The sequence below is a fragment of the Phascolarctos cinereus genome, unplaced genomic scaffold (genome assembly GCF_003287225.1).
Source record: "Phascolarctos cinereus isolate Bilbo 61053 unplaced genomic scaffold, phaCin_HiC Scaffold_2;HRSCAF=192, whole genome shotgun sequence".
In the NCBI taxonomy this organism is placed as follows: Eukaryota; Metazoa; Chordata; class Mammalia; order Diprotodontia; family Phascolarctidae; genus Phascolarctos; species Phascolarctos cinereus.
In genome coordinates, this window is record NW_027555625.1 from 161,806,107 (window position 1) to 161,833,997 (window position 27,891).

The 27,891-nt window shown below is 39.7% G+C and overlaps 1 protein-coding gene and 1 long non-coding RNA gene across 5 annotated transcripts in view; one reads left to right on the forward strand and one right to left on the reverse strand.

The window, feature by feature from the left end:
- Window positions 1-8,705: 8,705 nt before the first annotated feature.
- On the reverse strand, window positions 8,706-9,938 carry LOC144455829 (uncharacterized). The gene is made up of 2 exons (XR_013484625.1): window positions 9,754-9,938; window positions 8,706-9,017 (listed from the first exon to the last, which is right to left on the reverse strand). It is a non-coding gene; the product is annotated as an uncharacterized LOC144455829 (long non-coding RNA).
- Window positions 9,209-27,891, forward strand: part of KIF16B (kinesin family member 16B) — a 350,941-nt gene continuing 332,258 nt past the window's right edge. For all 4 annotated transcript variants that reach the window (XM_020986360.2, XM_078149707.1, XM_020986316.2 and 1 more), the window contains exon 1: window positions 9,209-9,389. In XM_020986360.2, coding sequence (XP_020842019.1) covers window positions 9,343-9,389 — 47 coding nt within the window. In that variant the 5' untranslated portion in view covers window positions 9,209-9,342. The remainder of the gene's footprint in view (window positions 9,390-27,891) is intronic.

A 27,891-nucleotide genomic window follows, 5' to 3' on the forward strand; every position in this document is an offset into this window, starting at 1 on the left:
GGCAAGATAAATAAAAATACAATGGGACACAGATAGGGTTAATATGTGGTTTTTCTAAGTCAATATGCAGTCCCTGGGTATCCCTGTGTATGGTGCAGTGGCCCACATTTCTATTTGAGTTTGCCATCACTGGTATGGTGGATAGACAGCCAATCTCAAAGCCAGGAAGACTAAGGTTCAATACGACTTCTAATACCTGGTGTTCATGTTACACACTCAAGTCACTTTGTGCCTCTCATCATTTTTTTTTAAAAGCAAAAAAAAAAAGTGCCACATTGTGAATCTCCACTTCATACCTCTGTTGTTTTCTTTTTTCATTTTTTATGGTATAAAACAAATTCCACACATTACTTTCAAAGCTGCCCTGCTTGTCTGTGTTTCCTTGTTTTTTCTGTTCTATCCTATGAATTTTTGAAAATGCTACCATGGCTTGTTTCACTTTTGGTCACCAGGGTCTTGTTACCTTCCCTCCCCTCATTAAAAACTGAAAAAAAGAGTAAAGAAAAAATAAACCCGGTAACAAATAAGCATAATCAGGAAAAATGAATCCACAAAGTGGCCTCATCCTAAAATATACGTTTCTGCACCTTGTGTTCATGTCTACGTCAGGAAGCAGGTAACAAGATTACTCCTAAGTCTTCTAGAGACATCTTTGGTTATCAGAGTTCTCAAATCTTTCAGAGTTGTTTTTCTTCACAATACTGCTGCCTTTATATACAGTTATCCCTTCCACATTGTGGAGGTTAGGGGTATGGCGTGATCTGAAAAATCCACATAAAAACTTTCGGCACTCACTTCATAACAGAGAAGAAGTCTGAATTTTTTTTCTTTTTCTTTTATGGGGTGTTTATAGTACCTTATTGTAAAATTTGGGTCAAGTATTTGGTCATAGGCTATATTATACAATACTATACATACATTTTATGCTTTTGGGAGTTTTTAAATCTTTTCTGTGTTCTGCTGGCCTTTGCATGTCATCTGTGGCTTCTGCAAAACTCCCCCCAAATTCCCATTTAATTTCTTATGCCAACCCTCAATATATCAAAACTATGATGGGGAAAATGTGGAAGAGATAAGTGTAAATCATTCTTTTCACTTTACTCTGCATCAGTTCATATTACTTAGAGATCTCTGAAATAGTCCCTTTCAGTATTTATTATGGTATAATAGTATTCTAATACATTCAGGTATCACTATTTTTGACAAATATTTATTGAATAACTACCATGAAAAAAGGCAAAAGCACAATCCCTGCCTTCAAGGAGCCCACACTATAAAGGGGAAGTAAGCATGCAAAACTATGTACAGAATAGATTGGAAAAAAGGAAATAAGCATTTATTAAGCACCTATTATATTCCAGGCACTAAGCTAATATATCTCATTTGACCCTCATAACAATTCTGTGAGGTATCTGCCATTATTATCCCCATTTTATAAATAAGGAAACTGAGGCAAACAAAGGTTAAATGACTTGTCTGGGGTCGAATATCTAGTAAGTATCTGCAACTAGATTCAAATTCAGATCTTCCTGACATTAGGCCCAGCATTCTATCCATTCACTGTACTATCTAGTTTGAAGAAGGTAATCTTGAAAAGTAGAAATGGGCTCTGACTATTTCAAATAAGACTTCTGTAGGGGTTTTCCAACAGTTTGAACACAGCTGTTCCTTTTATGGTGAGTAAGAATCACAGAATCTTGGGATTAGAAGAATACTTAGATACAGAATCAGAGCATCTCAGATCTGGAAGGCACCTCAGCAGCCAGATAGGCCAACCAGTCCTCAGTAAGGGATCACCCAGACTTTTCTTGAAGACCTCTAATGAGGGAGAACCCAGATTCTTTGGAGGCAGCCCATTCTTCTTTTGGGGAATTCTAATTGTTGGTAAGTATTTCTTTACATTGAACCTAAATTAGTTTCTTTGCAACTATGACCCATTGATCTCTCCAGATTGAACATGCCTATTGATTTTAATCCTTATATGGCATGACCTTTAGGATATTCACCATTCCAGTTGTTCTTAAGATACATACACACACACACACAGCCAGAGAGAGAGAGAGAGAGACAGACAGACAGACAGACAGAGACAGAGACCGAGAGAAACAATACACCTTTGTGTTGGTAATCGAGCCTTTTGTTTAGGCAAAGATTCTGGAGTGGTTTGCCTTTTCCTTCTCCAACTCATCTTACAAATGAGGAAAGTGAGGAAACAGGGGTAAGTAACTTGCCCAGGGTCACTTAGCTAGTAAATGTCTGAGGCCATATTTGAACTCAGGAAGATGAGTCTTCCTGACTCCAGGCCCAGAATTCTATCCACTATCCCATCTACCTGCCTTGATTGAGCATAGAAGGAAAGAAATAAGTAGTTATTAAGTGCCTACTACTATATGTCAGGTATATGCTTTCCAAATATTATTTCATTTGGTCCTCAGAGTAGTCCTGTGAGATAGGTTCTATTATTATTACCATTTTGCTAGTGAGGAAACTGAGGAAGATAGTGGTTAAGTGATTTACCCTGGGTCACACAGCTAGTAAGTGTCTGAGGCCAGATTTCAATTCAGATCTTTCTGTACTTTCTGCCCAGTATTCTATCCACTGTACCACCTAGCTACCCCCCCCCCCCACCTGGAGCCTGGGGTCCTGAAAATAAGAACTGATACACACAATGAAGCTTGTAATTGAAAACGTTAATACTACCATTGGCCCATTAAACAAACATTTATTAAGTTTTGTTTTTTCTGTGTGCAGGACACTATGCTTGTGTAAGGTAGTAACACTGTATGTAAGATAGTATTCTCTGTTCAGGACACTATGCTTCTTTATAAAGGAATCTGTTCACTTGTATAACACAGAAATCTGCTTGTAATAAAAAAAAATTTGTTGGGTTAAGTCTGCCTTGACACTTTACTTGTTAGGGGTATAAGTCTGGTGAGATTTCTAAGAGAAGCAGTTACTGAAGTTGTCTGACAGAGTTCTGAGATAGCAGTTGGTTATTTAAATGCAACAAGCTGCAGAATACAGTATGCTTAAGGACTTTTCATATGACAAACTGGAGAATTTTTAGGTTAATTCCCAAGGAAATATGGATATCAAAACTGTTCTATGATTATAGGACAAATATAATTGATCTGATCATGAACAGAATATAAAAATTTAGTTACTAACAATATGTATCAGCAGAAAATCCAGAGTATAAAACCAGAAAAGTATGACAGGAGAAAGGAGGGAGAGGAGGGATGGAGACAGACAGAGAGGGACAGAGACAGAGAAAAAAGTGTAAAAATACAGATTTCAGAACTTTGTTAGAGGGAGATTGTAACTTTCTCTGTACTATCTTTTTTTTTTTTTTTGCTGGGAGAATCAGTTGGCTAATGAATGTCTATAATGATTTTTTTCTGTCACCTGCATCTGAAAGGAAGATAGAACAGAGGCAATATATTATGTTTTCTGTTTTCTGTGGAGAAGAAAAAAATTGATGAGTAGAGACAATATACTCTGTTCTCTATTATGATTTTCTGTCAAGAAGAGAAAGAGATGACAAAGACACTTTTCTGTATTGTCACCTGTTGTTGCTGAGAGCTGGAGGAGAATAATACTGCAAAGAAGCAGAATTGGAGAGGGTTTTTTTTTTGACAACTTTTCCATCAACTTTTCCTCAAAGAGTAACTACTTCAGCTGAGGGCATTATTTTAGCTTGAAGCAGGAAGTAATATTACAGTTGCTTTTAAGAAATAAATCCTGATGAATAGAGAAAAACATTCTGGAAGTAGAGAATCAGAAAAGTCAACCAGTGGACTAATTAGTTTAACTAAGACATCAAGTGTGGTTCAACTAAGCTTAACATTGCACACATTTGTGCAATACAGAAGCTACGCTCAAGGAACTTTTATGGATAGCTCCTCAGAGAGAAAGATGACACCAAACTTGATAGCTCCAGAATTCTAAGTTATCCTAAATACGTGGGTTTTCCATATTCACACGCTTCCTTGCCAGGTTTCTAAGTGTGTGTTCCCACTCTTCTCTATTGATCTTAGAGTGTAACTCAAGTTTGTGTGTGTTATTTTATTCTTCCTGCCTGTTCCTTATAGGAAAACTTGTGATGTTATTGCTTTCACCTTATTGTTAAGTAAATGGTTGTTTTTTAAACTCTAATGTATTATTATTATTATTATTATTATTATTATGAGTGGCTTAATTTTTATAAATGGAAACCTACCAGTTGGAGCTCATGCCCTTTAGTAGGGAGAGCATATTCCTCACAATGGGATTATCTCTGGGACTCTTGAAGAGTGTGAGTGTAGTTACACAGATGTCTTTCTTTGAGAGCTCAGACCTGAGAACTGAGATGTGTGAAGAAAGGTTGGGGTAAGTGACATAGTCCAGAAAGAATATAAGGATCCACATCTGGCACAGATGTTATGTTAGCCACAAGGGGAGATGTAAAAATTAGATATAAGAAGGTTAGAGATATGGTGGTATACTAAAAAGAGTTCTGATTTTGGAATCAAATGATAGGTTGGAATTCTGGTGTTGTCAGAATACTTGTGAGCCCTAGGGCAAATTATTTCATCTCTTAGGATCTCAGTATCCTCATTTGTAAAACATGAAGGAGTTAGACTAGATTATGAATCCTTACCCTGGGGTCCTGAATTAAAAAATATATATATATGTACATATATATGCACATATATATATATATATATATCTTGCTATTTCTACAACATGGACATCCATTGCAATTCTACGCATTTTATTGCATGCATTTAAAAACATTCTGAAACCATGTCCATAGGCTTTACCAGACTGTCAGAGGTATCCACTGTCACAAAAAAGGTTAAGAATCTCTGGAGATGATGTCAATGGTCTTTTTTTCAATTCCAAAACTTAATGTCTAGTGGGAATAGGGTGTGGGGAGGAGGTATGACATACACAAATAACAATACACAATATTCACACAAGCACGGAGAGATGTAAGTTGGGGCAAGGAGGTCATTACAAAGGGAATCAGGCAGGTTTCACGGAGGAAGTCTTATTTGATTTTGGCTTCACAGGCTTAAAGATGATAAGACAGACTCTCCAGGCATAGAGAAGAGAGTAAAGGTATGGAGGCTGTAGAAAATACTGCTGTTATGTTTACTCATAATATTTCAGATTTCTATAGATTGTGTGTTCGTGTGTGTGTGTGTGTGTGTGTGCGCGCGCGCGCGCGCTCGTGTAACTTAAAGTGCTATTTCACAGATATTTCCAGGGCCAGAGAAGCACAGAGCTAATTTTATAAGTTTGAATGGTACAGGCATTCACTTCCCCTGGGAGGGAGAGGCAACAACCACCTCCACCCAGGAATGAAGAGCTAACAGCTGTTTTGCGGGCTGAGCCCAGAACAGGTGGCGAGGCACAGTCCAGGTGGAGAGGTTTACCCCGTGGGGCGGGGCTTAGCTCAAACTGAGTCACTGCCTTAAGGAAACTCAGCACTTTCCCTTTGGACAGCGCGTGATTTGTCCCCCTGCAGCTCCCATAAGAGACTCACCAGAAGTTGGCGGCGGTGGTTAGATTAAAGGCGGTTTCCTTCTCTGCCACTGAAAGCTACCTCCAGGCTACTGAGCATGCCCAGTTGGACTGAAGTTGCCTGGCTACCCAGCTCCAGCTACACTTTTCCGGGTTTTCGAAGTAGCCCAGAAAAAGTCTTGGGTTTTCGCTGTGGGATCAAAGCTGGGGATTGGGGGAGAATTTGGAAAATGTGGGAAAAGTGGATATGGTCCTGCAGACGGTCTGAGCCCTGGATCATTAACTCATTAACAGGCATTGGTTATAGAAGTCTGGATCCTTTAAGAAAGACTCTTTGGGGGAGGAGGAGCAATTGCAACATGGGCATTACTGATCTTTGCCCAAGAATTAAATTCTTAGGTGCCCAGTAGGTGAAATGTCCCGTGCGAAGCACTCGGGCATAAAGATCATAGTCCTGGATCCTCAAGGAGTTTACAGGATAATGGAGGAGGGGCAACAACATAAGGCCAGATAATTGTGATTGGGGCAAAGCATTATGAGAAAGTGGAATAGGAACAGGAAGAGGTTCGTTTCATTTAGGAGAGAGAGAGAGAGAGAGACAGACAGACAGACAGACACACACGCACACAGGGCGTGCACTGTGAGTTAGGCCCTGAAGGAAAGGTGGAACTTTGTGCCATTCTGCTAGGAGCTCGCTAAATGCTTGTGGATAGCCTGACTTTAGCAGATAAGGTAGGGTGGGGAACCTGTGTACCTAAATCCTGGTGATTTAGTAAGGTATCCTCGAGAGAAGAATAGATTTTTAAAGACTGACCATACCTGCCTAACTTATAGTAAAGGACAGAACATTATTCTCTTTTCCTGATCTTCTCTGCTATCTGAGAGCACGAAACCCAATCCACTGGAAAAGGGCACTGAACAGAATTCTCATGCTGTCTATCAGACATGAAATTGAATGGACTGTTACCTACTTAAAAGGTTTATTTTGGCAGGACAAATATTGACTTTGGGATGAGACGATATCACAGGATCGAAGGATTTAGGTCAGAAGGTACCAAAGACAGAAATTAGTTTGACACCATCATTTTACAGATTCAATTCAATTCAATTAACATTTATTAAGCACCTACTATGGTAGAGGTGCTGTGCTAAGCACTGGGCATACAAATAATAATAAAAAAAATAGTCCTTGTTTTCAAGGGGCTTACAATTTAATGGAAGAAGACAACACACAAAAAGAAGCTTGTATTCAGGGATGCAATGGAGTAGATTCTGGGTCTGTTCTAGACTCACATAGAAGGATTAATCTCAGAGAGCCAAGGAAGAGTGGGTGGTTGTGAGGAAGCCATTTAGGACCAGATCAATAAAGAAGGAAATATGGATGACACAGAATCATTTTTGTAAGACAGAAGAAAATACGGAAACAGGAAGGGCTAGCCTATTTGAGAGCTTTTTTTTTTCCCCCTAGAGAGGGCATTGGAAAGAACTCTGGATTATTAGTTACAGAACCTAGATTTTATTCTTAACTCTGCTATTTACAGAGTTTGGCAGTTTGGCATAGAAGATGGAGTGAGTCAGGAAGACCTTTGTCTAAACCCAATCTCAGCTAATGGTATTCCTAGCACCTACCTTACATGGTTGCTATGAGACTTAAATAAAATAATACGTGTAAGCACTTTTCGAACTGGAAAGCCCTACATAAGTATCAGCTATTAATATCTTGGTCAAATCACATCTCTCTGGGCTTCAGTTTCTTCATTTGTAAAAGGAGGGGATTGGACTAGAGGCCCTATAGTTCTAGAGCCGGGTCCTAAATGTCTGTCTGTGGATCAGTTAGGTCTTTATTGACAAAGTAAAGAAGTGCAGAGTATTTATCAGTGAAATGCAGGTGAAAATCCACTTTTTGCTTATTCTTTATTTCCTTAAAAACTTGCTGATTTTTAAAAATCACCTGGATAAAATAGTTTCCTTCAACTTTGCTAGTAAACAGAAGCTAGAGGCAACTTAAAAGTTAATTGTCTGTGAATACCATCCCCATCACCCTGATAGAATTGCATCTAGGCCTGAGGGAATATGTGATATCTCAAGGGTTTTTGTTCTGTGAAGTAGAAAGACCCCAAATGGGGTCATGTAGCATCAGATATGACTGAAAATGGCTGAACAACAACAATCCATATGGGTCCCTTCCAACTCTAAAATCTAGGATTTCTTCCTGGTTGATTCCTTAACGGCATCAGGGCACAGGTCAACTAAGACCCTCTTCAGCACCTTCTCCACCTGATTCTGATCCTCCCAATAGTTAGGATATCTGTTCACAGTCTTTTCCTGGGGCAGTGGTTGGAAAAGGGAACCCACAGTTTCTTAGAAAAAATTTCCTTCTGTTACCAAGTACCCTTCCCAGATTATGCTTTGGCGATTCTTTTGCAACCTGCTATGTGCAAGTCCACAGGAAGCAGTGGTGCAGTGTACAGAGTACTGGACTTGGAATCAGGAAGACCTGGGTCCAAATCCTACCTCAGAGACTTACTGTGTGACCCTTGGTAAGTTAACTGATTTGCCACAGTTTCCTCATTTGTAAAATGGGAGTAAAAAAAGCACATTTCCTATAGTTGCAGTGAGGATAAAATGAGATAACATTTGTAACTGTACTTTTGCAAATCTTAAAGAGCTACATATAGAGTCATTAATCATAAATGCAGCTTGGTCTAATATAAAGAGCTGACTTTATAGTTAGGAAGGCCTGAGTTCAAGTCTCAGCTGACACATCCTGAGTGACCTTGGGCAAGTACCTAAACTTTTAAGTGTCCCCAGAAAACTCAGCTGCAGAACAGCTGCTGACTTGCTTGGATTGAGGGAGCTCCTCCCATCAATGAAATTACAGATATCGGCAGCGGGAAAGGTGCTGAATGCAGAGTCTGAGGTCCTGAGTTGGAATACTGACTGTGCCATTTAACCGTGTGAACGTAGGCAACACTTTCTGTGCCTCAGTTTCCTCATCTGTAAAACCAGGGGGCTGATCTAATAGGGTGTCTCCCAGCTTTAGATCTACGTTAGTATAAACCATAGGATAGCAGGCTGGATCCTGAGTCAAAAGACAGTGTAAGCCCCATTTTTGATCCATACTAGCTTAAGACCCTGGGGAAGTCATTTCTCAACAGTGTGAGCCAATGCTTGGAGCAGTGCACGGCACATAGCAGTTTAAGAAATGTTTGTTGTTTACTGATTTAAGTTTCAGAATTGTTACATTGAGAGTCACACACAGACCACAGACACCCTCCCCCCCCCAATAGTTAGCCAGCATTTCAGCTCCGCAGGGAACAAGCGTTCCTCGTCCACGCCCCGCACACGCCTCCTCCAAGCCGGACGTTCTCCGCTGGCTCTCGGCTGTCATGGAAACCCGGAGAACTGGAATCCGCCCCCTTGGGCCCGGCTGCCCGACTGCCTTGACTCGCCTGCTCCTCGCCGGAGCCGCATACTGGGCATGCTCAGTATCCAGGGTAGCTCGGGGGCTGCAAAGAGGAGGAGGCGGAGTAGGAGGGGGAAGCTTTGATAGTGCCCAGGCCGGCCCCGCCCTCGGGGGGATACCCGAAGAGAGGGTGGGGGGGGTAGGAACTCTGGGAGCCGAGGAAAACCCGGAGGAGGACGAGGAGAGGGAAGTGGGCGGGGGCAGCTGCGAGTGGAGAAAGTAGTTTCCCGGGAGTTGCGGGTCCAGCAGCTGGCGAAGCGGGGTGGGGGGCGGGGGGAAGCTGTGACGGTGACCGCAGGGCGTGTAGGGGGCAGCAGGGGGCCCAGGGTTCAGGGGCCGAGCCAGTGCTGGCCGGGCAGGGATGAGCCATGGCATCAGTCAAAGTGGCTGTCAGAGTCAGGCCCATGAACCGAAGGTGAGTGAGCCTGTCCCTAGTCCACCCCCTCGCCCCCCACGTCCTCCTCCCCTTCCCCGAGTCATCCTTCCCCGCCCTTGTCCCCACCCCCTCCCCCCCAGCTGGAGAGCCCAAGGAGGAGGGAGCCCCTGCCATCCCTGCCGCGCTTCTCGCCAGGCCGCCTGCTGAGTCCCCAGGCTGTCTCTCTGTTTGTCTGTCTGCTGAATCTGGAGGGTCACGCTGTCCGGAGGCATCGTGACTGAAGTCTCCCAGGCGCACCTCTTCGAGGCTGAGATTCAGCCCCCTGGAAACTCATGACCTGGGGAATTTCTTGTCACTTTCAAACTGTCAAAGTGTAAATATCTCTAGAGGAAAAAGTTCTCACCTTTCGTAGAATCTCTAGCCAACCACCTTGAAATCGCCGCTCAAGTCCGCCGCATCCTGGAGGGTTTTCGTGGTCTCCACCCCTCTCCCCGCCCCACAGTTTTAGCGGCGTCCCACCTCAACTTTGTATATACTTCGATTTTTTACCTACTTTGTATTTGTATTCTATGTGTAGTATGCCTCCCTCCCAACCCCCACCCACTGTAGCACGTTAAGTTCCTTGAGGGCAGGGACTGCTCCAGTTTCTTTCTTTCTTTCTTTCTTTCTTTCTTTCTTTCTTTCTTTCTTTCTTTCTTTCTTTCTTTCTTTCTTTCTTTCTTTCTTTCTTTCTTTCTTTTTTTTATTGGTATTCCCGGTGCCTACCTAGCACTTTGTAGAGCCTTCACAATCTTTATTGATTGTTTTTTTTTTTTTTAGGCAATTGGGGTTAAGTGACTTGCCTAGGGTCACACAGCTAGTGTCAAGTGTTTGGTGTGAGGTCGAATTTGAACTCAGGTCCTCTTGACTTCAGGGCCGATGCTTTATTCACTGTGCCACCTAGCTGGCCCCCATAATCTTTATTGAACCAAATGGAATTGTTGGTGCAGTAAAAATACTGTGAGAGCCTTCTGTATTTGAATTTATTTGAACAATTTTTTAAAAAGTTTTAAAAGAAACCATTATTCCTTCTCTAGGATATAAAAAAAAGATATCCCTAGAAGTGAGTGAAGGAATGGTGGTAAAGTACACCAGTGAACATACCTGTTTCTAAAAGCATTCACAGAATAGGTAACAATTTTACCTAGATTTTGAGCTGAAAGGGTCCTTAGAGTTTATCTATTATATTCTCATTTTACATATGCTGAAACTGAGGCCCTGGTAGTTTTAATAGATTTGCTCAAGGTCACAAATAGAGCAAGTGAGATTTGAACCAGCTTCTTTGAACACCATATCCTGTATTCTTGTTCCACTAACGTGGAGCCAACTCAGCCCTTATCTGTCTTAATTACAAATATTTTTGATTACTTGGAATGTAAAGCTTCTAATTAGTAGCTAGGAAGCTTTGAGAGAAAGTTAAAGTGTGACTGAAGAACTGTTTCCATCATTTAAAATGAAAGGTAAATAGATAAGCCAGTGAATTGAAAGTACACCCTTGAGAAAAGCTGCTGAAAAGAGATATATCAGTACTTTAAGTGCCCATGTGTTGAAAACATACTGAAATTAATGGAGAAGCCTTACAAACCTGTTAGGGCTTTGTATTGCAACATTTTAATCTTATTCCTTTCTACATTTTGAGGTTTTTTTGCTTATTGAAAGAAAATCAGTCCTTTTTCAGTTAACTTTCAGAATGTGATCAGGTTAGGAAGTTGCAAAGTTGACAACTTCTAAAAGTATTGTGATGATAAACAAAGTAGAAAAGCCATCTATTTCTGTTGCTCCACAAATAGAATAAATGGACATTTGACCTACTTAAGACCTCTCTACCCACCAAGTTCTATTGCCTTATGTAAGTCAAGGTCTCGTGGTTATGATGTTAGTCAGGCGTGTTGGACTCTTCATAACCCCATTTCGACTTTTGTTGGCAAAGATGACTGGAGTGGTTTGCCATTTCCTTCTCTAGCTCATTTTACAGATGAGGAAACTAAGACAAACAGAGTTAAGTGACTTGCTCTGGATCACACAACTGGTAAGTGTTTGAGGTGGGATTTGAACTCGGGTCTTCCAGACTCTAGGCACTCCTATCTACTTCACTAGCTAGCTAGTTAGAAGATACTAATAGGAAGATTACCAATTTCTTGTTTGAAAAGGTAGAAAACTAATTTGATCTCTTTGGATTTTTTATTGTTGTTACTGATAAAATTGGGAAAGTCATAGTAATTGTCAGTATTTTGAAATGAGTGATTTTTAGAGGAAAAAAAAAAAGAAGTATCATATGCACAGTGCATACAGCACTGGACCTGGAATCAGTAAGACCTGAGTTCAAATCCTGCCTCAGGCACTTACTAGCCTCAGTTTCTTCATCTGTAAAATGAAGATAGGAATAGAATACCTATATTTCAGGGTTGTTATGAAGATCAAATGAGATAGTATTTATTAAAGCTCTTTGCAAACCTTAAAGTACTATATAAATACTAGTTTTTAGTACTATTTGCAAAGTTGTTTCTGAAGCTTTTTGAGTTTAAAAGCCATGTGTGACTTTAAAAGAAAACACCTTAAACTAGCATTTATATATATTTCCATTTATATTATTTATACCATGATATTGATACATAAGATATTATTATTTGAGGGTAAGAGATCCTAAAGTAATTTAGATAATCAAAATGTGTGGAATTACCTTTGTGCAGCTTTTATGGCTCTTAGGAAAAAATTGGCATTTCTCTGATTAAGGGCTTTAAGAGATTGGGTATTAAGGATACAGTGTGCTAATAATACTATAATTGCTATTAGTATAGGACTTGGCAGGCAGCAATAACTACTCACATTTCTATGCCATTTCTTCTTAGCTAAGCTCTTTGAAGGTAGGGACTGTTTTATTTTTGTCTTTGTACCCCTTGTACCCAACCCAGGGCTTTGTACTTAGTAGGTACTTAAATGGCTATTTTAATGCATGAATAAAGGAAATGGAGATTTCTGGTAAATGCTACTTGAGAGATTAGTGGCACTTCTGTTAGTGCTTTTGATCTCCCTTGAACTTTTAGATTTAAGCAGGCTCCACTTTCCCCTTTTCCCTCTCCCCCTTTTAATTCCATTTGCTTGTCAAGATATAGTCCACTTGTTCAAAGGCATCTTGCAAGTGCCAAGAATCAGTGTTTGATTATGGTGGAAAAAGCATTAGCTAGGAAGTCAGTAATCCTTGGTTTTGGTCTCAGTTCAGCCACTAAATAGCACTATGATTTTGGGGAAAGTCTCTTTAACTTTGGGCTTAGTTAAAATTGTGTTTACTGATGTCTCCGGTTCTAGCCCGCTCTAATATTCTGTAATTCTGAAACTTGAGCTGAGCAAAAGGCGAAAAAGGGTGGATTCCTAAAAACTGTACACTGATCAATTTGATGTTGCTCTCTGGGAAAATGATACACTACATCATTAAGTGAAAGGATTGAGCACTTAGGGAGTAATTAATAGGAATTGTCATCGGTTTGCTAAGAAATTTTGTCAAATTTATTGTTTCCTTTTTTCCTATAGTTACCAGACCAAGGGCTATCATAGATAATAGGATCTCTCTGTTGTGTCAAGATATTTGGCAAGATCTTTCATGATATTAGGGGATCTAGAGCTGGTAGAGCTCTTGAGGCCAACCCTATGGACAAGAGGAAGAAATGTAGGTTGGATGTTATTGTGCTTAGGTGGATTTATCGCTGTTTGGTGGCGCTCAAAAAGTGTTGCTTAGATGGATCAATGCCAATCTGGATAGAAATTTTTTAACACTATAAATTCCCTGATATCAAGGAGCTTTTGTGAGTAACTTGGATGAAGCCATAGAAGACAGGTTCTTAAATTTGTGGATGACACACAGATGAATGCGATAGCTAACACAGTGGATCACAGAATTGAGGTTTTAAAAAGATCACAGGCAAGATGTTTGGAAAATCATAACATGAAAATTAATGGGAGCTTTAGGTTAAAGAAGTACAAGTATAGCATGAGGGAGACCTGACTCTGCATTTATTTATAAGAAAAATAGGATCATAGGATCAGAGATTTAGAAATGTAAAAGACCTTGGAGATCATTCAGCCCCGCTCACTTATTTTTTAAGATGAGGAAACTGAGGCCTAGAAGAATTAAGTGATTTGTCCAAGTATTTGAGTCAGTATTTGAACCCAGATCCTCTGACTCTAAATATACTACTCTTTTCACTCTACTGGGTTTAGTGAATTTTGAGTTCAATATGAATCAGCAGTGAGATGTAGCTGCCCAAAAAAGCCTAATGTGATATTAGACAGCCTTGGTGAAACCATAGTCAGGAATAGGGAAATATTTATTTCTCTGTACTTTTCTTAAGTCATATTAGCATAAAATATCAGATTCAGTTTGAGGAGCTACATGTTGAATGTAAATTGACAAACCTGAGAGTGTTCAGAGGACATTACTAGGATTTTGAGGGACTCTTGACTAAAGAACTTGGGATATGAATCCTGGAGAAGAGGCTAGAGCACTGAACTGAATCTAATAAGAGGGAATGCAATGGGAAAAATAAAGTCTTATATTTGGTTTCAAATAATCAACTCACAAATTCAGTGTGGAAGCGGGATAATTTGTCTGAAAAAGATATGTAAATTTTAGGGGACTGAAAGCTCAGTATGAGCTAGTGGTGTGGTATATCTGACAGATAAGCTAATGTGATCTTGGCTTTCCTTAAGAGAGGTGTAGCTTTAAAAACAAAGGAAGTGAAAGATCCTTCTGCACTCTGCCCTTGGCAGACTTTGGTCACAATCTTGTGCCCAGTTCTGGACTTCATAATTTTCTAAGGTTGTTTCTAAGCTGGAAAACTTCCAGAAGAAGGCAACCAGGATATTGTCATCTGAGGATCAGTTGAAAGAATGGGCAGTGGTGAGCCTAAAGAAGACTCATTGGGACGTGAAAATAGGCATTCTATAAGTATTTGAAGGCTATTTTGTGGAGGAAGGATTAAATTTACAGTTTGGCAGCAAAGGGCAGAACCAGGAGCAGTGGGTCAGTTGTTACTATGAATCACATTTAGGCTTGATATCCTGAAATACTTAACAATTGGTATCTCAAAATAGAAGGGATTGTTATGAGAGCTGTTGAGTTTGTACCCTATGGAGGTCTCCAAGCAGAGTCTGGATAACCACTTGTCATATGTTCTACTGGAGATTCCTTTCAGGTATGGGGGTAGACTGAATGACCACTAAAGGGCCTTCCAACTCTCAAAATGTTGTGATTCAGTGAATACAGGGGGAATGATTTCCATCTTCAGATATTTGAAGGACTATTAGAATAGAAGAGTAGAAGAGATTTACTTTATGTAGCTCCAGTGGTCAGAACTGGGGTCAGTGGATGAAAGTTATAAATTTTTACTATGTACCACTTGGGATACAAATATGAAAAAAGAAAGACAGCTCTTGTCCTCAAGGAGTTTACAGTCTGATGGGGTAACCAACACATAAAAGGAAGATGAAAGTGGGGGTGGCTGGGTGGGAGGGATGGGGAAGTCCCCCACCCAGGGGTATGATGGAAAAGTCAGAGAAGTCCCAGAAGTAGCGTAGCCACGTGAGAAATGAAGAGATGTTTTGAGCTGAGCTCCATCCTCAAAGGGAGGTTTTGGAGTTCATGGCTCCACCCAAGGCTGATAGGATCTTGGAGATGATCGAGGTTTTTGCAGTAATGAACTTCCTGGGGCATGGTGGAGAAGACAGAAAGGGAGGTAGATCTTTTTTGTTTCACTACAACATGGGGCAGAAAGTTAGACCAGGTGACCTCTAAGATCCCTTTTACCTTGAGGACTCTATGTTGCTGCCATGGATTAAGTAAAAGGAAGAAGGTGATTTATTGTTTAAGCTTCCCTTGCTGCTTCCCTGGTCACCCTAAAATCAGAACAGGGTTTAGATCCTCTTTTATCTACCACATGCACTCCTCCCACCCTACCTCAACCAAGTGCCTGGTTTGTGTTAACTAAGGCCTCTGAGTGCAAGTGCATTTGCATGGTATGTGATGATAAAATTGGTTTTGCATTTGAACTCTGGCTTTAACTGGTTACATTTTCAGTCCTGGCCAAAAATGCAAGATGATGTCTGTTTTATGAAACTTATTTTAAAACATTATCAACAACAACAAAAATCGTTTCTTGATCCATTCTCTCTGTTGAGCTTTAAACTGGAGATGTGAATTATAAAGCACAATAATAATGGTTGACGTTTATTTAGTGTCTTAGGGTTTACATAGTATATTACATATATTATCCCATTTGATCTCTGTAATAGCCTTATGAGACAGGTGCTGGTATTATACTCATTTTTTGGATGAGGAAACTGAGGCTGATACATGTTAAGTGATTTGACCAGGGTTAGTCACTCATTTGGTATATGAGACAGGATTTGAATGTAATTTTCTTAATTCCAAGTGTAACATGAGAAGACTGAATATACACGTGAGAAATAAAAAAAAAAAACAATGCTTAAGCTAGGTGCCAAATAAATGATACTGATGTGATAAGTGTTATAAGATTTCAAAGGACAGGGGCAGCTAGGTGGCACAGTGGATAGAGTACCGGCCCTGGATTCAGGAGGACCTGAGTTCAAATCCAGCCTAAGACATATAACATTTGCTAGCTGTGTGACCCTGGGCAAGTCACTTAACCCTGTTGCCTAACCAAAAAGCAAAAAAAAAAAAAAGGTTTCAAAGGAGGAGGGTGTTCTGGGGATTGGGCTTTAGGGGTCATGGATTTGAGCCAGGCCTTAAGGGAAAGATAAGGTCTTTACATAAGCTGAATATGGTATAGTGGAAAGGTCTATATATTTGAAACAAAAGGGCCCATGTTTGAATCCTGATTGCCAATTAAATTTGGCTTGACCTTAGGCCGTAGTTTTATTTTTTAACCTCTCTGGCCTGAGTTTCCTCATATTTAAAATGAGGGATTGTACTAAGATGCCACCAGGAATCTTTCCAACTCTAAATCTGTGCTGCTATAATCTCATGATTCTAACCATTTTAAGCAAGGAACTGGTAGGCTATCAAGATATAAATGTACTTGTGAGTGCAAAAAGAGACTGATTGGAAATTCTGGTGTGGGTGTCATAAACATGAGGCAACCGTTGAAGCTGAACAAATTTGATCCCTTAGGGGATTTATAGAGAGAGGACGGAGAACTAGGACCGGAATCTTGGGATAGAAGAAAAAAACAGGCATTTTAGCAGAGGAGACAGAGAAGAAACAGTCAGGTGACGGGTGAATGAGGGAGGGCAGTGCCCTGAGTCTTCTTTGGCTTCTTGTTGCTGTGCCTGAATAAAATATGAACTCCTTAGTCTGGCGTTCAGAGCTGCCTACAGTCTCTCCATCTTTCCACTAGTCCTGCCAGACTAGACTGCTTTGCCATTGCCCCTATTTCTCCTGGTGTTTGTTGATTCTCTCTGTCATTATTTACAACGGCACCTGTATCTGCAAAGGTTCCCTCCACATCTCTTCCAATTAAAACTGTTTTGTCTTTTAAGACCTGTCTGGGATACTGCCTCCTAAAAAGTCTTACTATAGCCATAAGTGACCTCTCCTTCTTTGAATCTCTCACACCATTCTGTTCAGACCTTGTCTATGCACTTACCATATTCTTTTTTTGTTTTTGCTTTTTGGTGAGGCAATCAGGGCTAAGTGACTTGCCCAGAGTCACACAGCTTGTAAGTGTCAAGTGTCTGAGGCTGGATTTGAACTCAGATTCTCTTGACTTCAAGGCCAGAGCTCTATCCACTGCACCACCTAGTTGTTCCCATAGTCTAACTTTTGTTATAAGTATGTCCATCTCCCACACCTCCATTACATGTCCCCCCCCCAAAAAAAGAACAAAACTAGGTGAGAAACATTATAAATTCCTTTAGCACAGGCACTGTCTTGTTTTGTCTTTGAATTGCTGGTGCTTACATGCTGCAGAAACAGTGAGGGCTATCAGATTCATGATTGAGGTCATGGATAACCTTGGATACAGTTCCAGCATGGTGAGGACATTATTCATATTATAAGGGGTTAAGACTTGGAGGTGGGAGTGGGCACTGTGGGAGAATGAAGAAAAGAAGGCAATGAATGTAGGTGACTCTTTGGAGACGTTTAAAAGAACAAACCCAGCATTCACATAATAAGTTAACTTGTTCTTGTGATGACATTTTTTTCCAGTGTTAGTGCTTTGACTTTTGGTTCTAATCACGGGGGGCCAAGATGCCTATTTAACTCAAATAGTCATGCCCAGAATTCTGGAGATACTATAATGCTGATAATAAATAAATACTGCTTTCACTAGTAGGCCTAGCCAGGAAATAGAGAAAGAAAGGGAGATAGAATAAAGGAAATAGGAAAATATGAGGTAAGGGAGGTGAGAGAAAAGTAGTGGAGAAGAGAGGCACATGGTGAAGAGCTGGAGACTGCCACCAAATCGTCTTAGGTATTATTTAGAATTACAGATGTTTCCACTGATGTGGAGGTTTGGGGATAAGACTGTGGGCATCCTATATCATTTAGATAGAATTGTTAAGTCATGATGGCAGTGAGAATAAGATACTACCTTTTAGTACATTTAGGAGATATTTTAATGTTTGTAGTGTTCCTGTATATTTGGGGGAGTTAGTAATTTTAAGAAAGATTGTTTAATTATAAACAATATTGGACAATCCCTTCTTGGCATTAAACCTGTACTATTTGCTTTTAAACATGAAATCTAGTGCATAGAAGGCAAATTAGTATCATTATTTAGAACATTTGAGTCTTGTGTTAGCTTAGTAAGTCCTGTGGGCTGAATGAAGTGGCTTGGCTTTTTAAAAAAACGTCATTATCTTGTGATTGTTTTTCCATATTATTTCATTAGAATTTGCTATTTCTGTGTAACTCACAACTAATTTTACATCCAGCTGAAGATAGTATCATGAACATTAACAGCCTGTGTGTATGTGTGTATGAGAGAGAGAGAGAAGAGTGAGTGGCTAATAGTCATAATGTGGCTGAAAAAACAAATAACAACCCACTACATAGTAAGTAGAGTTAGGAGTCAAAATACCTGGATTTGAATCCCTGTTTTGACATTGATGTGCTTTGTTACTATGAGTGAGTTATCTTACTTCTCTCAGACTTGCTTTTTTCATCTGTATAGTTGGGAATATAATACAACAACCAAATGAGGGACAGCAACTGGTTATGAACTACATGAGGGTGAGCTCTAACATAGCACACATAAAATAACGCCCAGAGAACCTATGGAGTCAGCTAACTAGAACTTGTCTGTCTACTTTAACAGGTTTGTTGTGAACAAAATTCTCTTAGAACATTGTAGAAATGTGAGTTGTTAATAATTTATGTCTCCAACAAACATTAAGTGCCGAACATTTACAAGACTCAGGGGATACAAACATGAAAAATAATAGTTCCTGACCTCAGGGGTTTTTTTTTAACTTTATTTATTTGTCTATTTATTCTTTTCATTTATCTATTTATTTATTCTTTTCATTTATCTATTTATCTATCTATCTATCTATCTATCTATTTATTTATTGGGTTTTCAGTTAAATGGGGAAGTATTCAAGACAGTAAAATGTGGTAAAACAAGGGAAGTCCATAGAAAGTCCTATGATAAATTTGGAGATCACTTGCAGTTGGAGGCACAGAGAAGGCTTAAAGGAGAAGGTGGCACCTTGAGGAAGATTTAAACAAGTGAATATGTGGAAATAGTGGGAATGCATGATAGTAGGAGAGGATAGAACTGTATTACAAAACAACTATTAGTTGAATTTGGCTGAAATATGCAATGCTCAGAAAGGTAGAATCAATTAAGTCTGGAAAGGAAGATAGGAGCCAGGAATGCAATGCTAAGCAATTTATATTTATTCTGTTGGAAATGGTGAGCCACTAAAAATTTTTGAGCAAGGGAGTCTAATCTGTCCATTAAAAGGATAATTTTGTCTATTGGGTTAGAAATAGAAGGAACTAGAGTCAAGGAGACCCTGTGAGAGGATATTACCATAGTTCAGGTCATAGGTAATGAAGATGCTAACCTCAGAGTTGTGAGTATAAAGAAGATAGATGGAAAGTAAGTTTTTCCGCCCATGTGAATATGGATTTAGAACTGCAGGAAACTTTTGAGACCATCTAGTTTAACCCCTCTTATCTTAAATGATTAGGAAACAGAGGCCAGAGAGGCAGTTTTACTTGTCCAAGGTCATACAAAGCAGTAAATGACAGAGCCAGGATTTGAATCTAGACTCTCTCACTTCAAACTGCATCACATATCTATATATAGATTATCTGCCTATCTTTGAATGGAATAAGTAGGATTTTATACAAATACAGATTGCTTCCACTCTAATGTTGCATAGCAGTTTGTGTTTGTTCAATTCTTTTTTTTTTTTTAAGGTGATTGGGGTTCAGTGACTTGCCCAGGGTCACACAGCTAGTTAAGTGTTTAAGTGTTTGGTCTGAGGGCAGATTTGAACTCAAGTCCTCCTGACTTCAGGGCTCTATCCACTGCGCCACCTAGCTGCCCCTGTTCAATTCTTTATTAATAATGACCCACATACAGCCAAACATTGGGAATTGCCTTGTTTCTTCTTAGAAATTAAGTATTTGTAGTATCTTTTGATATTGAAATTAGATATTTATCTTGATTCTCTGCTCTTCAAGATGCAGGATTTAAGGGACAAGGGGAAGAACAATGATGGCAACATGAAATTGAGGGGAGCACAGCTCACATTTTTTTTTCAAATAATTTTTTATTAAAATATTTTTACATTGCCAGATTTCTCACTGTATTCTTCCCCCTACCCATATAACTTCTTTGTGTTATAACTAGTACCAAATGGTTTTGGTGACTGCTGCTTTATAGTATAGTTTGAAGTCTAGAAGTCTTGGTTTATTCCTACCTTTTTTTTCATGTTTCCTTTCCAAATGAATTTATTTATTACTTTATCAAGTTCTGTAAAGCATTTCTTTGATAGTTTGATTGGTTAGCATTAGAGTTATATTAACTCTAGTAATTCTGTCATCTTTATTATGTTGGCACTCCCCAACCGTTATTAAAAGTTGCTCTTTATTTCTTTAAGGAACATTTTGTAATTACATCTTTGCAAATATTTTTTGTGTTTTGGTGATTGATCCCCAAATATTCATTTTGCAGTTACTTTGAATGAGATTACCCTTTCTATTATTGCCTCTTTGATGTTATTATATAGAAATACTGTTGATTTTTCTGTATTTTTTTATAGTTTTCAGCTTTGCTGAAGGTATTGTCTCACTTAGTATCTTTGCTGACTCTCAAGGATTTTCTAAGTAAAGCAACATTTCGTCGGCAAATGGGGATAGTTTTGCCTATCTCTGTGCCTTCAATTTCTTTCTCTTATTGCTATTGTTAGCATTTCTAAAACATCAAAAAATAGTGAGAAGAGTAGGCATCTTGCTTTAATCCTGTATTTATTTATTAGGAGTCTGCTCTAGTATATTTCCATTTCTATATGTTGCTTACTTTTGGTTTTAGATACTTTTTATGGTATCTTATGCCTTTACTTTGTAGGGTTACCTTTTTAAATTCTTATGGTAAATCCATAGGGTATATTTGCTTTCTGAAATCAGAGAATTGGATATTTTATCCTCCTTTGAATTTTATTATCATACTATCAAGATGTAGATTTGAATCTAGATCTTCCTGGCTCCAAAGCCAGCTCTCTATCTGCTATACCCACATTACCTCTCATTTTGTCACACAGACAATTTTGTGATAGAATAGAGAATCTTATGTATTCTGAAGCTTCCGAAGTGAAGGTGGTTTCAGGCTAGCATAGTGAGAGCCCTAGATTCAGAGCAGGGCCTGTAGCCTGGGTAGATGTTTGCTTGGCCCCTAAGATCATAGATTTGGAGTTTAAAGAGTCCTTAGAGCTATCTAATCCAACCCCCTTATTTTCTAGATGAAGAAACTGAGGTCCAGAGAGGGTAAGTGACTTCTCAAGGCCACAAAGGTAACAGAGGCAGGATTTGAACGCAGGCCCTCAGACTCCAAAGACAAGTGCTCTTGGGGATGACTGTTTTATCTCCTAGGTGCCTTTGAACTCTTACTCTTGTATTTCTAAATAATAGCATGTTAGATTACCTGCTTGGAAAGTGTGATATCGAAGTTTGGCTGTTAGTACAATTCCCAGAAAAATGGAGGTGAGCACATTTCAGAGCTGGATTTGAAATTACCGAATTGTGATTTCCATGATGCAGGTGGGAGTGTGGAAGGGTTGGCCAATATCCCCAGTGATGAGGAGAATATAGTGCTATTGGTGGATTGAAATAGCCAGCATTCTAGTCTTCTTTCTCTTCACCAAAGTTGAGCATGCTGGATATTTTCTTCATGGGACAGGATTTCTGATTTTGTAATAGTTGTCAGCTGGAAAAAAGTCATTTTATAGGAAAGAGGTTTATAGCAACTTTGATCGGTTGGAGTAGCTGGAGTCTTCAAAGTGACTGATGTTTGTAGTCTGAGAAAGAAGTGACAATGGAATGATGTAACATTATTGCTAACAAAGTGATAAAATAGTATTTGGTTTCAGGAGAGAAGCTGAAGCTAATCTGTGGTAAAGTGAGAGTAGTTATCTGTCTCTCCCATAGTTACTTGGTGCCTCCCTGTCCCCAGCTGGGATTTTGGTTGATAGTTGAAGTTTAGCATAATAATTTTAAGTTGATACAGGATTAGATATCAAATCTGGTATTGAATTTACTTACAGGATTTTTTAGATTCACACATCATATGAAAACTTGTGGCTTTAGGCAGCTTGCTGTTGAACAACACTAGTGCCAAGTCTTGTGCAAGATTTCTTTCCTTAGGCACGGTGGTGTCACTTGTCTCTTACGTGTTTACAGCTACTGGATTCTCATCCGCTTCAGGAAGATCTGTAAAAAGAGAAAGGAAGCAGAGCAGAGGTCCAGAGCTATCAAAGTAGTCTTGACTGCTTGTCTTGGGGAGTACTCTAAGCAGGTGTGTCCTGTGGCTTGCTTTACCCTTGACAAGAGTAAAGCTAAAAAGATGGAGACCAGCTCACAAATGGAAGGAGCTTCATAAAATACTTTAAAGAAACCCAAACAAACAAGCCTGTTTTTATCCAATTTTTCTTCCCTCTTGAAGGTGCTATGTTAAAGCAGAGCACATTTGAACTTCAGGTTATTGTGACCATGGTAGGTTGATCTTTTTTACTCCTGTTGAAGGGAAATAGTGAGAGGCATCTGCTAGAGGCTCTGTGTGACTTTTTTTCTATTCTTTAGCATTTCAAAGGCTATTCTCTAAGAAAACCCTGAAAGGGCAGACTACTTGAAATTTTTTTTTAATCTCCTCTTAAAATCTCCATAATACTTTGTTGCGTTTCTTGCCCCTTGATCTCTTTTTTATGCTTTCTTTGTTTTTGAATTTTTGTTTTAGTCAACCTGCTTCTTCCTCTGGTAGCCAACTTATTTTTCTGTCCTTATTCTGGATTATGGTTTCTCTCAAGTCAGTGTAACTGTTTTAGGGGCCTTTAAAGGACCCTAAAATTTAAATGACCCTAAATTTCTCTCCCATTTTCCACCATTGCAGATTTGTTACTTTGGTTTAAAGTATTGTATCTGTTTGGAATTCCCAATTAAAATGCAGATATCTCTGGGGAGGTTAGAGAATTATAATCATCCATTCATTGCACCTAGATGAATTTGTTTGCTAGTTCTCTCTCTTCTACCTGAGACCTTGTCCTGTGGGAATTTCTTCTTTCAGTTCCTCTCCCCCACCTAGTCCCACCCTAACTGGGGACTATTTCACTTGTTTTGCTTTCTCAGGAAAGTCCCATACATTTTTCACTTCACTTCCCTATGCTCTTGCTCTCTCCTCCACAACTAAGGCAGCTGCCTTGCCCTCTGCCCAAGCTCCCTATTTCTTCTCATCCCTAAACCCCAGTTTCTTCAATTCTGGAGTCAAACACCACGATCAAATCAGTTATGTCATTGTCTCCCTTGGGGTTTGTCAGTCTACTCTGCTAAGGCCCCACTCACCATCTCAGTAACTTTCCTAGTGGCCTTGAACCTACACAGCAGGTGCCCTCAGCATCTGACCGATCATTCCACTGAAACAGCTCTCTCCAAAGTGACCCATGATCTTTTAATCTGCTAAATGCAATGACCTTTTCTCAGTTCGCATTCATTTCAACTTCTCCTTTAGCCTTTGACACTGCTGATCACCATCTCCTCTTTGATACTCTCTTCTCTCTCAGTTTTGGGGCAGCACTCTCTCCTGCTTCTCCTCCTGACTCAGTCAGCCTGCTTTGCTGGATCATCATGAAGCTAGGTAGCAAATGGATGGAGTCAGGAGGACTTCAGTTCAAATGCAGCCTCAGACACTTTCTAGGCTGTGACACTCAGCAAGGCACATCTGCTGGGGGGTGGGGGGGGATGGGGGGGGCGGAGAAGGCACCAGCAGTTGGTAAGACTGAGAAAGACTTCCATCAAAAGGCGAGATTTTAGCTGAATCTTGAAGGAATCTGGGGATTCTGAGAGGTGGAGTTGTAGGAGGACATTTTAGGCATAGAGGACAGCCAGTGTTAAGGCAGGGAAATAGGACTGGCAAAAAGGCCAATATGGCTGGATCAGAGAGTATGTGTGGGAGGTACAGGGCAGGTTTGAGAGCTGCAGGTAGAATCAATGAGACTTGGCAATTCATTGGATATGGTCAGAGGTGCAGTGGTAAATGTTTAATAACTGGGCTTTCCAGACCAAAAAAAAGTATGCATATACTTTTTGGTTTAATTTTTATTACTAACACTTTCATAAGTCTAAAGTGTATATAATAAAAAATCCAATAAATCAAGCCCTGATTTGTAGCACCCATTTCTAATGTGTAATAAGCCAGTTAGAAATGGCTTCAGCATACCAGTGGATTTATTATTAGGACAAGTAAAGAGTTGAGTATGATATCAATATTGTGAATCTGGTGACTGACTAAAAGAATGTTGTTGCCCATGAGCAAAACAGCAAGTTAGGAAGAGGGTTGGGTTTTTAAGGAAAGAAGAATTTCATTTTCATCTGATGAGTTTGATTTGCTTATGGGGCAGCTACTTAGAATGTCCAATAGGCAGGCACTGGTGAAACTGAGTCTCTGGAGAGACTGGGACTGGATATGTACATCTAAGAGTCATCAGCAATGGAGATGGGAAATGAAACCATGAGATGATTGAGAGAGAATAGAATATGACCATGGACAGAGTCTTAAGAGATAACCATGGTTAGTGGGCAGGACATGGATCCAGCAAAAAAACAAAACAAAACAAAAAAACAACTGAGGTATAAGGAGGAGAGAGAGATATAGGGAGGGAGAGGGCAAGGAAAGAGAGGAGGGAGGGAGAGAGAGAAAGAAAGAGAGAACTCAAGAAGTAGTAAATATCTAGGAGGAGTGGTCAATAGTGTCATATGTTGCAGAGAGGTTCATAAGAATGAGGACTGAGAAAAGGTCATCAGATTTTACTGTTAAGAAATCACTGATAATCTTGGAGAGAATGGTTTCAGTTGAATGATGAGGTTGAGAAATGAGGCAGAGGAGAGGAAGTAGAAGCAATGAGTATAGACTTTTTTTTCCAGAAGTTTGGTTGTGACGTGGAGAAAGGATATTAGGGTACTAGCTAAGTGAATGGAGGGTCAAGTGAATGATTTTCTTTAACAGATGGAGAAGACCTGGGAATGAATGTTTCTGGGAAGGAGGGAAGGGGCCAGTAGATAGGGAGAGATTGAAGATAAGGGGATGAAAAGTGAGAGAGGATGGGAGGGAGAGAGAAGAGACAGGAGGGGTTGGGATCAAGGGCATAAGTGGAGGGTTTGGCTTTGGAAAGTAGAAGGGACACCTTTTTTTTTAATTGGAGACTGGAGCAAGGGAAAAAAAGAGTATTAGATAATGTCAAAAGGTTTTGAGCTGTAGAGTAGGGAGAAGAAAGAGATCTGGTGAATCACCTTAGTAATATGGATGGAAATCCTTTCCTGGAATGGAGGGGGAGGGGATAGTGTAGGAGATTTGAGGAGAGAAGAGGAGATTTGGAAGCTAATGATTAAACAACAAAATACAGAAGAAAAAGAGTGACAGTTGAGAGGTAAGGTACTGAGTTAAATAGAAGAAGAAAAATTCCTGTCACCATGTTAACACAGATAAAGCATTGTAACTAGGTGCTGTGAATTCTTTTATCTTGAAATAGTTTTCTGCCTTTTTGCAATCAGGCCAAAATTGAAGTTCCATCCAATGGGATGGAGGGGAATTTAAACCTTGTTCCTAGTAACTGCAGTTTTTTCAACCTAGTAAGAGAATGAGGCTTAGTTAGAAATATAAGCCATTTGCTAGTTCTGCCAGCACTGGCTCTTCAGTCTGTTTATATTCTTTTACATATTAAATTGCTATTAACAGAAACTACCTTTGAATTGTACTTTAATGCTTTCTTATGGAGGGCAGGTGACCCTGACTTCTTGAAGGCTGTGCCAATCTAACACAAGCTTTGACTAGTCAGTTCAGGCTTAGTGATGATATGTATGTCTGTTGTCTAAGGACTAACCTAGTTATACTTGGAGAGAGACTTATCACTAGGTTAACTCAAGGGTGAAGATATTTTCTGCCAAAACAATTCCCAAAGACTATTTACTAAGGGGGGTGGTACCGACACTGATGAAATCATAAATGCTTGAAGAATTGAGATAAGTCTTTGTTATCATCAAAATGGTCATTTTCAACTACATTAGAGTTTTCAAAACAGTTTACATGCATTGACTCATTTGATCCTGTGAACAACCGTATGAAATAGAGAGGGAGACAGACAGACAGACAGACAATACTTCCTACTGGAGGAATTGATTCATTATAGTTCAAACTTCAGGAAGTCTGGTGTTTGAGCTATAGGCTTTCAATAGGCAGAGATGGAGATAACATGAATGAGGGCATGAATGTAGGTGGTAAAGATTGGAACAGATACTACTTTGGAAGGTAGGGATGGAGCCACGTTGGGGAAGGCCTTGAATGTCTGCTGAAAAGCTTGGTTTATTCAGTAGGTAGTGGGGAATCATTGAACAATTTGGAAAGGGGAGTGATGTGAAAAGAGCTGCCCATTAGGAAGATAGGAGAAAGAGATCAGGAGGAGGATGAAAATCACCATCAAATATATTAGCAAATAAATGTTAGGAATCAAGTCAGAAAGCGTTTATTATGTGCCTACTATGAGCCAGTAAGGTGCTAAGTTTTAGGGATATTAAAGGCAAAAAACAGTGCCTGTTCTCGAGTAGCTCACTGTCTGGGACAACATGCAAATACCTGTGTACCAACAAGATATATGCAAGATGAACTGGAAATATCTTAGAAGTAAAGCACTAAGATTAAGGAGGACTGAGAAAGGCTTCTTACAGAGGTGGGGCTTCAGCTGAAATATGAAGGAAGCCAGGAGGCCAATGAAGAGGGAGAGAGTTACAGGAATGGGAGACAGCCAATGAGAATACTTGGAGTTAGGAGATGAATGTCTTGGGTGAGGAACAGCCAGGAGGCCTTAGTTCCTGGAGAGTATATACTTGGAAATAAGATATAGGAAGACTAGAAAGGTAAGAAGGGCACCAGGTTTAAAAGCCAATCAGGATTCTATATTTGATACTGGAAGTAATAGGGAGCTGCTGGAATTTATTGAATGGGAGGAGAGGGGGCATGGCAAGGTTAGAACTGTGCTCTAGAAAAATGGCTCAGCAGGTAAGTGGAAGATGGAATGTAGTGGGGAGATACTTGTGACAGGGACAATTATTAAATTTCTGTGGTGCATAAGCCACTATGTTAGGCATAACAGTTTCAAGAAATATGTATTATATGCCTTTTTTTTTTACATTAAGCTAAGACAGAGTTCCTTTATACAGCCAGTGGGCACATGCTAGTATTTAACATTATGATGCTAAGTAGAGTAGTAATCATCTGAGAACAAATCAGTTGTATTTTTTTAAAGTCCAGGCCATCACCAGTTGACTTCACTGTTGTCTTGCCACTGGACTTCTGTGACTCCGGAGAAGAGAGCAAGGCCGACCACTTTGTGCAGCTCTGCCTCATTCAAATCTAGTTCATAAGCAAGTCATGATATTCCCCTAATGATGCCATTGGTCTTTGAGAGCAAAGGACAAGCAACATTTTTTTTAAAAAGCTACTTAAATTAAAACAAACAAACATAGAATATAGATCTGGGTATAAGGAAGTTAAAGAGGAGAAAAACCTATTATGATCATAGATTTAGAACTGAGACGATAGAGGCCATTTAGTCCAACTCTTATCTTTACAAATGAGGAAACTGGGGCTTAGAAAAGTTAAGTGATTTGCCCCGGGTCATACAGCAATGAGCAGCAGGATTGAACTCAGCTGGACCGACTCCAGGGTCAGCCATCATTCACTCTACCACTTTCTCCTCCTACTTATCAGACGCAGGTGTCACAAGTTGTTCTGATGAACTTAAACTAAGATTT